We start from the raw sequence: 14,209 nt of genomic DNA on the forward strand, positions 1-14,209 counted from the left end.
ACTCAGCAGTGAGGAGAGCTGGGGGCTGGAGAGCAGCTCTGAATGACACTAAAATCCCACCAGACCTCTGAGACATTGCTGCTCCTCAGCCAGTGACAGGATGAGTCCCTAAGCCTGGGGCTTGGCCTTCCTCATGGCGAGGAGCACCAAGGAAGGGAACAGTGTGATGGAGACTGGAATAGGCTGGGAACTCACTGGGGGAAAAGAGGAAGCAGTTGGGAAGTAAAAGGCAGGGAGAAGAGAGAACAGTTCAGAGAAGGGCTGAGCTACTGCTTGAGCAAGCTGCAAAAAGTCATTTGGGGTCATCCCAGATTGATTTCATTTCAGAAGTTATTGAACAAGTTTATTTTTTGGGTGGCTGCATGTTTTCTTGAGCTGTGTTGCTGAAATGCTCAAGCCAGTCTGTGCTGCAGGGCACCCCATTTCTCCTTTGGCTGATTGCAGCCCGGTGCTGAGCTCCAGCAGGGCCCTGGCAGAGCCCAGAGCAGCCTCAGCACCCGCAGAGCCCGGCTGCAAGGAGAGAAACCAGAAAGCCCCGTCAGCTGAAGGCTCCTGTCCCCTTGTCCCAGCCGCCCGCGGTGCCCAGGCCATGCTGGCCGTGCCAGAGCTGTGCCCAGAGCTGCCCATCACTGCTGCCTTTGGGAGCAGAGCAGGAGGGCAGGACATGTGCCCAGCCTGCAGCCAGCCATGGCACCTCCAGCCCTCAGCAGCTGCCCAGAGCAGGACGCTCCTGTGCTCGCTGCCATCTCCCCAGAGCTCTGATCCCACCATCCCCAGCAGACAGGACCCACCTCACGCCATCCCCCGCTGGAAGAAAAGCTGGTCCCAAACGATGCCCTCAGCCTTCTCCAAGGGCACGGCCTATCCACGCCACAGCTGCTCCCAAGCACGTCCTGATCCAGACGGGACCCCACCTGGAACACTTCCTCTAGAAAAACAAACAACAAATTATTGAAAATAGATTACAGAGAAAAAGGGGAACAAGAAAAAAGGTCAAAAATCTTATCTCTGTCAGGGCCCTAAGGAAGGCCCAACCCCGGCGTGCCAGGGAAAAACCCACCATGGGTGAGGGAATCCCAGGCTTTCTCCCTTCCCCTGCACTGCCCCCATGGTGATCCCAAAGCAAACAAGGGCAGTGGAGCAGCCCAAGCCCTTCCTTGCCTGCAAAGCAAAGCAGCCCCTGCACAGGGTCTGGAGTCCCACCTCTGCTCCCACCATGGGGGTTTGTTTGTGTCGGGCTGGCTTCCCCAGCCCAGCCCCAGCCCGGGGCACGGTGGGTGCTGGGGGCTGTTGGCAGGGCCAGGAGCCCACTCCCATTTCGTACCCACCCCAGCCCATGCCCCAGCCCTGTCAAAAGCAGCCTGGCAGCCGACTGAAGGATCAGCTGCATCCGCCCCAGCAAAGGGGGAACCTTTGGTTCCCAGCCAGGCTGCGCAATGCCCAAATCTGGGAGCATCCCCCTGTGTGTGGACTCATCTGCAAACTCCCTGTGGAACCTGGCTTTGGAGGAGGTGTCAGAATCAAAGTCCATCATCTTCAGCCTGCCGGTGGTCAGGTGGAGCAAGAGGTTGTCATCCTTGATGTCCTCACTGTCCCCAGCAGCAGCAGCCCCACCTGGGACAGCTTCTCCAGGGGCTCCTTCTCCTTCCCTGGGCCAGACCAGGCTGTCAGGGCTCTGCCCAGGGCCACAGCCATCCACGAACCATGGCAAGCAAAACCAGGGGGATGGTGGCCACCAGTGCTTGCCACACCAGGTCTCCAGCTCAGCTACAGCCCAAGAGCTGCGTGTTCCCTTCTGCTGACCCCTGCTCAGAGCTACAGGCAGGACAAAACCTGTCTGGTTGGCTTTGCCATTGCTTGCCAAGCGATGTGTGGAGCTGTTACCTGCCAGGCCCCTGGATCCAACTGTGCACTTGGATCTCTCCCATCTTCTAGGGCAGAGGAACACCCTGCACCCAAGGATCATGGAAAATCTCTTCTAAGGATGGCCTGTTCAAGGGCTGCATGGACAAACACCTCTTAATGACATCCTGGCACTCTGGGGAGAGAAACCAGAAATCACCAGTCATTTGGAGAAGTTGCCCCCTGTTCCCGTGCCCAGGCCATGCTGGGTGTGCTTAGAGGTGGGCCTAAACTTCCCCATGGATTCTCTGTTTGGAGGAGAGCAGGAGAGCAGGACATGTGCCACCTCCTCAGCAGCTGCCAGAGTCGGACGCGCACGAGCTGCTGCTGTCTCCCAGCACTGGCTTTGCCCCTGAGCCAGAGATGAGGATCCACCTTGACAGAGCCGTCCTGGAAACAAGATCTGCCCCCAGATATCTCCTGGCCCCTCCTGAATGGGAGCTTCCCATGACCAGGTGGTGCAGCAGGAGGCCCAGGGACCAGATCGTCGCTGCCTCGCCGTGGTAGCGTTGCTGGTGGATCCACTGTGGTGGGCTGTAGGACAGGGTTCCTGTGGAACACAGATACAGTTCATCAGGGGGATGCTGCTGCTCCCAGAGCCTGGCCCCTGCACCCCTGGGCATGCGGGGGCTGCCCCAGTGGCACACTGTGTGACCGCTGCCCTCTCGCCAGCGCCTGGGACTTGTGTACAGACACAGGGCTGGAAAAGAAGCCACTGGTGCTGGAAGAGGGCAGCAGAAGCCCTGGGAAGGCACAACCATGACACACAAAAGAAACTCACCCAGTGGTGGAGAAAACCCCCTCTCCTCCCTGCTTCCATGGCCCCACAAATTGTTAATAAGCCAAGGCAAACAAGGGGAGCAGAGCAGTCCAAGCCCTTCCTCACCTGCACACCAAACCGTCTGGGGCACGGGGTCAGACCCCCTCTCTGCTACCCCCATGGGGGTTTTTGTCGGGCTGGCTGCCCCAGCTCCACCCCCAGCCCAGGGCACAGTGGGTGCTGAAGGCTGTCGGAAGGGATGGGAGCTGGACCCCCTCACACCCCCACTCAAATCAACCTGGCTCCAGCATTAATCCCATCCCGGCCGCAATAGGGGAAGCCCCGGTGCTGCACCTCGGCTGGGCTATGAGATGCCCAGGAGCATCCCCTGGCAGGGCTCACCTGCAAACTGGGTGTAGGCTGTGTCTTGGAGGAAAGTGCCACAGCCAAAGTCGATCAGTGTCAGCTGCCCGGTGGCCAGGTCGAGCAGGATGTCCCCTGGTTTGATGTCCCTGTGCAGGACCCCGCAGCTGGGGCAGCGCCGCACGGCCTCCAGCACCTGGAGGAGCAGCCCCCGCGCCTCCTCCTCCGGCAGGAACCCCCGCTCCGCCAGGAAACCCGACAGGTCCTGGCACCGCTCCGGATGCTCCAGCACCAGCACAAAGCTGTCGGGGAGCTGAAGCCACTCCAGGAGCTGAATGACACCAGCACAGCCAGAGGAGACCTTGTCCAGCAGCGCGATCTCCAGGGCTGCGCTGGTGCCGTGGGGCTGCGGGAGGAGCACGATGCCGTCAGTGGGGCTGATGCCGTGCCGGGGGTCGGGAACCCCTCAGCCAGCCCGGGATGCTCTGTGCCCTGCGCTGGCCCCACACCCGCTCTCCCTCCAGGCGTCCTGGCAGCTCCCACCCTGCCGGGCCCCGGCTCAGCCCCGCCCGGCACGGCCCGGCTTCTGCCGCTGGCCCCGCTCGCTCACCAGCTCGCCCCAGTGCCAGATGCTTTCGCTGCTTTCGCTGCTTTCGCTGCTTTCAATGCTTTCGCTGCTTTCGCTGCTTTCGCTGCTGCTGCTGCCGCTGCAGCTTAAGCTCAATGTCCCTGTGTCCCCGTGTCCGTGTGTCCATGTCCATGTGTCCCCGTGTCCGTGTGTCCCCGTGTCCGTGTGTCCATGTCCATGTGTCCCCATGTCCGTGTGTCCCCGTGTCCGTGTGTCCCCGTGTCTGTGTGTCCCCGTGTCTGTGTTTCCCCGTGTCCGTGTGTCCCTGTATCCATCTGTCCCGTGTCCGTGTGTCCCCGTGTCTGTGTGTCCGCTGCCCGCTCGCCCCCGTGCCCAGCCCCGCGCTCCCCGGGGCAGCCCCTGAGCCTGTCCAAACACGGGAACTTTGCCGTGTCCAGCCCAGACCCAGAGTCTGGAGTCCTGCCCAGGGGCACAGGAATGTGCATTGTCCCTGCTGAGGGTCAAACACTCTTGGAGCACATTCCCTGAATGCTGAATTTGTACCTGACCCAAGCACTGCACTTAGTCCCCAGCACTGATATCCAAAAAAAAAAAAAAACACAACCTCAAAACTTGTCTAAAACTTGCCACGTCGTGGATTATAAAAGTGAGATCCATTTGCAATTAGTGGGAAGGAGAAGTAGTGAAAGATAGAAAAGGGTAGCATAAAAATAAACAGAGAAAAACATCTTGGATTTTTTCTTTCCATTTTCATTTCATTTCTTAAAAGCTGTTTCAGTTTTCCTAGAATATTCTACACAGTCCTGTTTGCTGTTTCCAAGAACCTTGGCTGGAAAACGAGGAAGGTTTGAGCAGCTTCTGTCACAAGATGTGCCACCAGCTGCAGCTTCTCTTGCCTTTCCACACCATGTGTGCAGCTCAACTCTTGCAGAAAAGCGGGACAAATAGTTGAAAAATTTTACAATTTGTTCTTTCTTTTCCTTGTGGGCTGGGCAGTTGGGCCATTGGTGAGATTTTCACTGTTATTGTTCTACCCTAAGAAAACATGATGGGCTACCAGGAATTGTCAGGGAATGCAAGCCTGACTGAACACAGAGAAAGAATCTCCAGAGCCTGCAGCCAGAAATGGAGAGCTGTGTGATAATCATTCCAACATCCCCATGGACAGCTTGAAAGTGATGTAGAAGATGAAAATGGACTGACAGAGGGAGTTTGTTTCTGTGTTCATTTTAGAAGCTTCCACATCTCATGCACTGATATATATCAAGACTTCAATCAGTTCATGAAAAGCACCAGAACAATCTGGACCTTTCAGGAGATGACTGTAGGTATCTGAAAAGGAGAAATGCAGGCAATGACTTGGTGGACTTTGTCTGGAAGAAGGGTCACTTTTCCCAAATAATTTCTAATCCATCTCCTCTGCATTTGTCTTTCTGAAAAAGGCCATTTTCATCCCAGATTCACCATGAAATGGGAACCCTGAGCTTGTGGAAGTGCCTGAAAGATGCCCTGTTCCTCTGCAGGGACACTCGGGCTGAGACAGGAGCCAGAGCCCTCTCTGGGGAAGCCTCCTCTGACCTGGAATTTGTGCCGTGCTGGGAGAGGAGGAGGAGGGGAGAAGGCTGGCGCTGTGTGGCAGGAGCAGGAGGTTTGGGCCGCAGGACATTCCGTCTGCGCCGCTGCCCCGCAATGGGCAGGAACACTGTGGGGAAGACTGGGGGACACTGGAGCGGGATATGGATGGAATGGGGGGAACTGGGAGTGCCTGGGAATGAACTCAGGTGTATTGGGAGGGACTGGGCTGTACTGGGAGGGACTGGAGGGGCACTGGGGCTGTACTGGGCTGTACTGGGGATGAACTGGGCTGTGCTGGGAGGGACTGGAGGGGTTGAATGGCTGTTCCCACCCGCACTGCCTCCCATTGGCCGAGGCTCCCGCCTATCACGATTCCAACCAATCAGCGCATGGGATCACGGCTTTGGGGGCGGGGCCTAAGGCCTGCGCCATCTTTTCTTTTGCCTACAACTCCCGTCATGCTCTGCGGCCCCATAGAGCCCCATTAAAGCCGGGACTACAACGCCCGTCATGCCCCGCGCTCCACAGAACCCCGGTACCGCCCCCATCTGTCCCATCAGTGTCCCCCAGACCCTCCGGGACCCCCAAGTGCCCTCAGCGCCCATTCGGGACCCCCAGAATTTTACTGGCAAAGTACAAAAGAACAAGGAACTTTGGAAAAGTATTTAATACAAATCCAATCCAACTTAAATCACTTGTCACAGCTGTAACTTCATTCCCTCAGCCCATTTAACCTGGAAACCCCTAAACACTGAAGTTGTTCAGGTACCCAAAACTGTTCCATATAAAGAGCATTAGAAGGAGAGGAAAGAGAGAGAGGCAGGAAGACAGAAGCTCCACAGAAAGACACACATGTGGCTCCCAGCTCCTGGGGCTCCAGTGTGGGTGAGACACAAACCCCAGGAGAAGGCAGAGTCCATACCAGGGGCTGACCTTGTGCTCCTTGGTTTTAAGCCCCTGGGCCTTCGTGGGCCTCCCCCCAGCTGGGACTTCTGATATCTCAGGTGTTCAGAGCTGGGTGAGCGCTGTCCCATCTGTGTGACTGATTGACAGCTCAGCCCAAGGTGTCTGGGGACATTGATCTCATCCAGCCTCTGACAGCGACCACGGTGACACTGGGGAACCTCATGGAGCCATGGATCAGTTGTGACACTGTGGGGACCTCGTGGAATCAGAGGAGACCATTGGGAAGCTCCCATGGATCCAAGGGCACAGGGTGACACTGTGGAGCCCAGAGTGTCATGGAGGAGCCATTTTAACACTGTGTGTCCCCATGGAAGCAAGGGAACATGGGACAGGCTGATGCCTTAAGTTTTAGCTTCCATATTTTCCCAATTCTGTGCTGTATCAGTCTGTAACTCTGAACTTCATACAGAGTGTCAGCAAGTTCTCTTACAGTGTAGTCAGACAAAACAATCCTTTTCCTGCCCGAGAACCATAGACACCGCTGCAGCTTCGGGCCCAAAAATTGAAAACACCAGCGAATTGAGGAGAGCAGACTGGGAGGGTGGGGCTGCATAACCTGAAGGTATAATTGGACAATTAACCCCAATATGGAAATGAACCAAATCTTACAAAAGTGTGTAAACACGTGACCTGGCGTCCATCCTGGGTGTACCCTCAGCCAGGCCCTTGTACTGCCCAGGTGAATCCTTTGAAGGCCTTTTTAATAAATCCCCACTTTACTCCTGTAACACTGTCCAGCCTCTGCTCTAGGTGGCCTCTCAAGGCATCAAGGCCTGGCTGGCTGGGCCACCTGGGGGCCACCTGACAGGTCCAGCTGACCTTGGCATGTCCAGGGCTGCTGCTCATCTGCCCCTGGAGCACTGGGGCTCGGTGCTCTCCTTCCTATGGAAAGAACTGTCCTTCTCTTCCAGGTGCCCATGGCCAAAATTTGGATTCCTCTTCTTAGTTTGCTTCTATGCAAAGATTGTTCCCAGATGAAACCTGCCAGGACAGACAGACCTGGCTGGCTTGGGCACCCAGGGGCCACCTCTCATCTTCCTGTGAAACACTGGGACCCTGTGCTTTTCTTTCTTATGGGAAAAAAGCACCTTTCACATCCAGGCACCCATGGCCAAAGTTGGGAATCCACCTCCAGGATTCCCTATATCCAGGGATTTCTCCCAGGTGAAAGCTTCCAGGAGAGACAAGTCTGGCTGGCCTTGGTCTCCAAAGAGCTGATTTTTATCTGCCTTTGAAACACTGGGGCTTTGTGCCTTCCTTTATGATGAAAAGAACTCTTCTTCCTGCCCAGGTGCCCATGGCCAGAACTGAGATTCCACCTTCAAAATTCTGAATATCCAAGGATTTCCCCCAGATGAAAGGTGCAAGAGAGACAGGTCAGGCTCTCTTGGCCTATGGTGACCACCTCTCATCTCCTTCCAAAACACCTGGGCTCCACGCTTCTCTTTCCTATGGGAAAAACCATCCATCTCGACCAGATGCCCATGGCCAAAGTTTGGAATCCTCCTCCAGAATTCCCTAGGTCCAAGGATTTCTCAGTGACAAAAGCTGCCAGGACAAACAGGTCTGGCTGGCCTGGCCTCCCAGGAGCCTTCTCTCTCTGCTTCTGCCCCTGCAACACGGGGGCTCTGGGCTTTCCTTCCTATGGAAAAGAACCATCCTTCTTAACAATGCAGAAATGGCTGAAACTGGGGTTCCACCTCCCAAATTCCCTATATCCAAGGGTTGCTTTCAGACAAAAAAATACCAGAACAGAGAGGTCTGGCTGCCCTTGGCCTCTGATGGTCACCTTTCATCTGCCCCTGAAACACCGGTGTTCCATCCTTGCCTTCCTATGGAAAAGAACTGTCCTTCTCCTCCAGGCAGCCAGGTCTGAAACTGGCATTCCACCTCTAAAATTCCCTATATCCAAGGACAAAATCTGCCAGCACCATCTGATCTAGCTGCCTTTGGCCTCTGGTGGCTGTGGCTCATCTGCCCCTGCAGCACTGGGGCTGGGTTGTTCCCTTCCTGTGCGGAGCATGGTGGCATGATGAGGACCTGGAGGAACCATGGAGTGCATTGTGAAACTTTGGGGCCACGGTGACACCGTGGGGCTCCATGGAACCCAGAGACCACCATGAATCTGTGGGGCCTTGTGGAACCATGGAGACCATTCCGACCCTTCAGGGCCTGGTGTCACCAAGGGGGCATTGTGACACCTCAGGGCCTTCTGGAAACAAGGGACCAGGCTCCATGGAATGAGGGGAACAGGGAACAGGTCTGGCAGGCTTGGCCTCCCAGGGACCACCTGACAGATCTGGCTGATCTTGGAATGTCAAGGGCTGCTTCTCATCTGCCCATGAACCACTGGGGCTCTGTGCTTTCCTTGCTATGGAAAAGAACTGTCCCTCTTTTCAGACACCCATGGACAAAATTGGTATTTCCCCTAAAAAATTTCCTGTATGCAAGGGTATCTGCCAGAAAAAAACCTTCCAGCTCTGGCTGGCCTTGGCCTCTGATGGTCGCATCTCAGTTGCCTCAGAAGCACTGGGGCTCTGTACCTTCCTTCCTGCAGAAAAGAACTGACCCTCTTGTGCTGGGGCCATGGCAGGAACTGGAATGTGGCCGCCAAAATTCCATCTATCCTAGGATTGCTCCCAGACAAAAGCTGCCAGGACAGACAGTTCTGCCTGGCCTTGGCCTCTGGTGATATGAGCAGAAGGTTTTCCTTTGCAAACACCTTGGAGAGGGCCGAGAGATCTCCCGAGCTGGGTTTTGCAGGCCTCAGGAACATAACCCATGTATGGAGGCTGATGTGCCTGGGCTCAGCTGTGAAGAGACTGACGACAGATCAGGAGTGGCCTGGCAGGGCTTGAAAGGTGAATTCCGAAATGGTGGAGCTTTTCTCCATAGTGGGAATCAGGCAGGGAGAGAAATTATTCCACAAATGCAGCTGGGGAAGGACAGACTGGACACAGGAGAAGGGAATTTCCCTCCCAGGGCAGGGCTGTGGTGCAACACGTCCCCAGCAGGAGCCTGGAGCAGCCCAAGGCTTTGTGTGGCCAGGCAGGGGCAGCAGGAGGCAGAGCTGCCAGCAAAGGAAGGGCCAGCGAGGTGGGGCAGCCGGGGGTGACGACAGCCTGCAGGGACAGAGGCGCAGGGCAGGGACACCGTGGGACAGCCTGGGCTGCAGAGGGCTCAGGGATGTGCAGCAGCTGCAAGGCCCTGACAGAGCCAACCTGTGCAGCCCTTTGGCCATGGCTGCTGGCCCTGGGCCTGAGGCCACGAGGGGACAAGTGACCCTTGCAGCCCTGGGGCCTCAGTGCCTCCTTGTCCCTGCTCAGCAGCCTGGCAGGGGCCGCCCCATGGTCCTGCCCTTGGCACTGCACATCCCCACATGCCAGTGCCCATCCCGGGAAGAGCCCTGAGCAATGAGGGAGGGACAGGATCTGCCTTGCCAGGGGCTGGGGCACAGGCCTGGGCCCTTTGCATTCCTGAAACACATCCAGGTTTGCTCAGCACCAGAGACACCTTCCCCTTGCTTGTCCCTTGCTGTCATCTCTGCTCCAGCATTATGCTCTACTTGGGGACACTTTCTCAGTCGTGTCCCTCAGTGGGACCCATTAAAAGTCCAAGAAACTTCAGTGTTTCAATCACACTTTGAGTTCTTGAGAAGTTTTTTGAGCACACTCTCTGGGAATGAGACTAATGAAAACAACAGCAGCCCCTGAGACGGTCATTAAAGTCCTTGTGCTCTGTCTGTGCTGCTGAGCTGGGCCGGGCTCCTGGCACAGAGGGTGATCCTGGTAACCAAGCAGAGCTTCAAAAGCACATTTCTCTTGCTGAGCAGCTCTTCTCCCAGCCCAGCAGGGCTGGGACACTGCCTGCAGCCAGCCCGGGCACAGCACAGAGGCACAGAGAGCTTCAATCAGTCAGGGCTGGGAAGGGGCTGAGAAGTGCCCGGAGCAGAATCACTGCCAGCCCTTGGCACAGGAACCTCTGGCTGCAGGACAATGCAGCTGCAGCTCCTGGAGTGATCTCCTAAAGCTGGAACATCCCAATGCCCACAGACGCTGTGAGTACAACTCTGAGTATTTCTGGTTCAGGGCAGGTGAAATGCTCATGGAGCTCTGACATGCTGAAGGGTTCTGATAAGTCATAGAATATTTCCAAGACAGCGATTTTGATAAAAAGGAGGAAATTTCCTTAAGACTTTTTATTAAGTTTCCTATTACTGGAGAGTAGCAGGGAAGGGGGATAAATATTAATGGTGGAATTTGAATTTTGACAAGTGCATGAGACATTAGAACTGTTATTTTAGTGATATGTAGGTTCACAGGAGATCCCTAATGTGCTTTCAGCCACTCTGCCCATGGACAGCAGCAGCATCACCTTTGCTGGAGCCATCAGGCTCAATCTGAGCTGTCCTTTCCCCAAGCTGCAAACAGAACATGCCCCCAGCCAGTGCCCTGCAAACAGGCAGGGTTCTGTCAGGCCAAGGAGAGTGCACAGAGATTTGGGGTCTGGGAGTGCTGGCAGGGAGAGATCAGGCACAGGGAAACACCTGCAGGAGGAAAATCTCCCGGAAGCAGAGTAAAGATCAGGGAAGGAGAGAAAACCAAAGCCAGAAATGCTGAGGCAGGGAGAGCTTAGAGATGTCCAGAGGATCCCCTCCAGTGCAGCCCCTCCCTCTGCACAAGCCCCCTCCCTCCTGTGCCCCAGCCAAGCCTCTGCCCTCAGGGCCGGGGCTCCAAGGCGTGCAGCCCCTCCTGTGCAGGCAGAGCTGCAGCAGAGCCGTGGGGCAGCTCTGCAGCCCCGGGCCCAGTTCCCTCTGCAGAGCACAGGGCTGGGAGCAGCTGCCCGGCACTGGGGGCTCTGGCAGGGGCACAGCTGGCTCAGGGTGACACAGCTGTCCCCAGTGCCCGGCTCTGGGCAGTGCTGGCAGTGCAGCCAGGGAAGGAGCTGCACCTCCCTTCATCCAGTGCCATCAGAGGGACACTTGAAAATCTCCCTGAGATTTCAGTCCAAGCTGGGAGCTTCAATCCAGGGTGCAAACATGTCTTAGAGCATCTCTGAGTTGTAAGATTGATGGGGAAAGGCAGAAGTGTTCTGAGACTGAAAATGCTTCTGAGTTGGTGAAATGAGCAATATGAGTCCTTGACTAAAAATGTGGAGCTGGGCTGTGGTGGATCCATCTGCTCTCAGATGTACCTGGGGGATTTTTAGGGGAAATGTGGGAAGCTGATCATCCTAACCCAGAGAAAGGTTAAAGCCCAGAGAAATTCTGAAGAGGTCAGAATGACAGACCATCTCCCCTCACTTTCCTCTCATCACTTCGCCGCACAGAACTTATTCATTTCTCCCTGAGTGCAGCAGAAATGCTGAGGATTTCTGATTTCCAGGAACACCAGGACTGATATAAGGGTGTTTATGAAGAAAACCCCAGAACTGTAGAACACAAAATACTGTCTATGTGTGTTCCAGGGGAGGGGGTATGGGAAATGGCTTTGATTTCGGTTACAGGCATCTCCTTTATCTCTTCATTGTCCTTTCCCCATGAACAGGTGTCCATGTGCAGCCACAGCAAATGTCCAACAGCAGCTCCATCAGCCACTTCCTCCTGCTGGCACTGGCAGACACGCGGCAGCTGCAGCTCCTGCACTTCTGCCTCTTCCTGGGCATCTCCCTGGCTGCCCTCCTGGGCAACGGCCTCATCATCAGTGCCGTAGCCTGCGGCCACCACCTGCACACGCCCATGTTCTTCTTCCTGCTCAACCTGGCCCTCAGCGACCTGGGCTCCATCTGCACCACTGTCCCCAAAGCCATGCACAATTCCCTCTGGAACACCAGGAACATCTCCTACACAGGATGTGCTGCTCAGCTCTTTTTTTTTGTCTTTTTCATGTCTGCAGAGTTTTCTCTCCTGACCATCATGTGCTACGACCGCTACGTGTCCATCTGCAAACCCCTGCACTACGGGACCCTCCTGGGCAGCAGAGCTTGTGCCCACATGGCAGCAGCTGCCTGGGCCAGTGCCTTTCTCAATGCTCTCCTGCACACTGCCAATACATTTTCCCTGCCCCTGTGCCAGGGCAATGTCCTGGGCCAGTTCTTCTGTGAAATCCCACAGATCCTCAAGCTCTCCTGCTCCAAATCTCACATCAGGGAACTTGGGCTCATTGCTGTTAGTGCCTGTTTAGGACTTGGTTGTTTTGTGTTCATTGTTTTCTCCTATGTGCAGATCTTCAGGGCTGTGCTGGGAATCCCCTCTGAGCAGGGACGGCACAAAGCCTTTTCCACCTGCCTCCCTCATCTGGCCGTGGTCTCTCTCTTCCTCAGCACAACCATATTTGCTCATCTGAAGCCCCCCTCCCTCTCCTCCTCATCCCTGGACCTGTCAGTGTCAGTTCTGTACTCAGTGGTGCCTCCAGCCCTGAACCCCCTCATCTACAGCCTGAGGAACCAGGAGCTCAAGGCTGCAGTGTGGAAACTGATGACTGGATGCTTTCAGGAACATTAAACTCCAGGCAAAATTCTGAAAATATTTGTAATAAAAGTTGTCTTTAATATTTCTTTTTGGTTTCATTTTGCAGGTTCTTATTCTTTGTTTTACTTTTTTTCATATTGTCCACAATAAATGAATTTTTCTGTGCCATTTCTCATTTTGTTTCTCTCCACGTTCCCTGTGGCCACAGATTGTGTCAATGAGGGGCTGCACTCACGGTGCCTTTAAAGGAACTAAAGGATCTCCCAGCAGAGTTTTCTGCAGAGAGGCCCTTTTGTTGCCTTCTCTGGAGCAGCAGCAGCAATGTCTGTGTGCAGAGCTGGGGCAGATCAGGGCTGGCACAGCAGCTGTGCCCAGGAGCAGCAGCACTTGGTGCTGCCAGTGCTGCTCCCGTGGCCCTGCCCTGCTGCCCTGGTGGCCCTGGTGTTGCTGCAGGGCCTGAGTGCTCTCGGGGCCGGGCACAGTCCTGGGGGTGGCAGTGCTGGGGCTGCAGCAGGGACAGGCCATGGGCACTGCTGGGGCAGCGCTGATGCCTCAGGCCAGGGCCTGGGGGCTCCAGGCTCCTTGCCCAGGCTCTCTCAAGAACACGGCCAGGCCAATGCTCAGCACAGAAAACCCCCGTGAGCAGCCCCAGGCTGGTGCTGTGGGGACATGGACCTGAGGCAGCACAAATGCCATCAGCCCCTGGGGCCAGGAAGGGCTGGGGGATGCCGGGGAAACCACTCAGCTTTGTCCTGGCCTCTGCAGTCAGCCATAAAGTTTGTTCCCATCAGCTGGGAGTTTCCTGTCCCACTGTAGACGCTGCTGCTCAGAGCCAGGGCTGCCTGGCAGCCACCTCCAAACTGCCCTGAGCATTTCCTTGGCTTCACCTTTGCTTTCTTTACTCTTCCTGATACAAATTTCTTCCTCTTGCCCACCCCTGTTCCCTCCCCTGCACACAGCCCATCCCTGTTTGCCCTTTCATCTCTGGCCCCACTCCCCATTGCAGTTCCTGACTTTCCTGACTTAGCACCATGGGAACGTCCCTTGGGGAGCAGGATCATCCCACAAGTGCTGCAGGAATTGTCTGCAGGCTCCTGCAGTGCCTGGTGCTGCTCCCTTGCCAGACGCACCCCAGGCCAGGGGGGCACATCTGGGCTGCTGTGTCTGGCTCTGGGGCTCCCTGTTCTGGGCAGTGAGGAGGAGCTGCAGAGGCTCTGCAGGACTGACAGGATGGGCTTTGGTGCTCTGAGGAGAAGCTGAGGGACCTGGGCTGCTGGAGCTTCTGAAGAGGAGGCCCAGGGCCCCTCCTGCAACTACTCCAAGGGTGGTTTCAGAGAATCCCAGAATCAGCCAGACTGGAAAAGACCTTGGAGATCATCAAGTCCAACCTGTGCCCTGACACTGCTGTGTCTCCCCTGAGCATTTTCCAGGATCAACAACCCCAGCTGCCTCAGACGCTCCTCACAGGACTTATGCTCCAGACTCCTCAGCAGCCTTGTTGCTCTTCTCTGGACATGCTCCAGCCCCTCCATATCGTTCCTAAATTGGGGGCCCAGAACTGGACACAGCACTCGAGGCGCTGCCC

The 14,209-nt window shown here is 55.8% G+C and overlaps 1 protein-coding gene across 1 annotated transcript; it reads left to right on the forward strand.

Annotated features, from left to right (window-relative positions):
* Nucleotides 1–11,724: 11,724 nt before the first annotated feature.
* On the forward strand, nucleotides 11,725–12,657 carry LOC144248869 (olfactory receptor 14J1-like). The gene has a single exon (XM_077790847.1). The coding sequence runs from the start codon at nucleotides 11,725–11,727 to the stop codon at nucleotides 12,655–12,657; it is 933 nt and encodes a 310-aa protein (XP_077646973.1).
* Nucleotides 12,658–14,209: the final 1,552 nt, after the last annotated feature.

Source organism: Lonchura striata, unplaced genomic scaffold (genome assembly GCF_046129695.1).
Source record: "Lonchura striata isolate bLonStr1 unplaced genomic scaffold, bLonStr1.mat Scaffold_99, whole genome shotgun sequence".
NCBI lineage: Eukaryota > Metazoa > Chordata > Aves > Passeriformes > Estrildidae > Lonchura > Lonchura striata.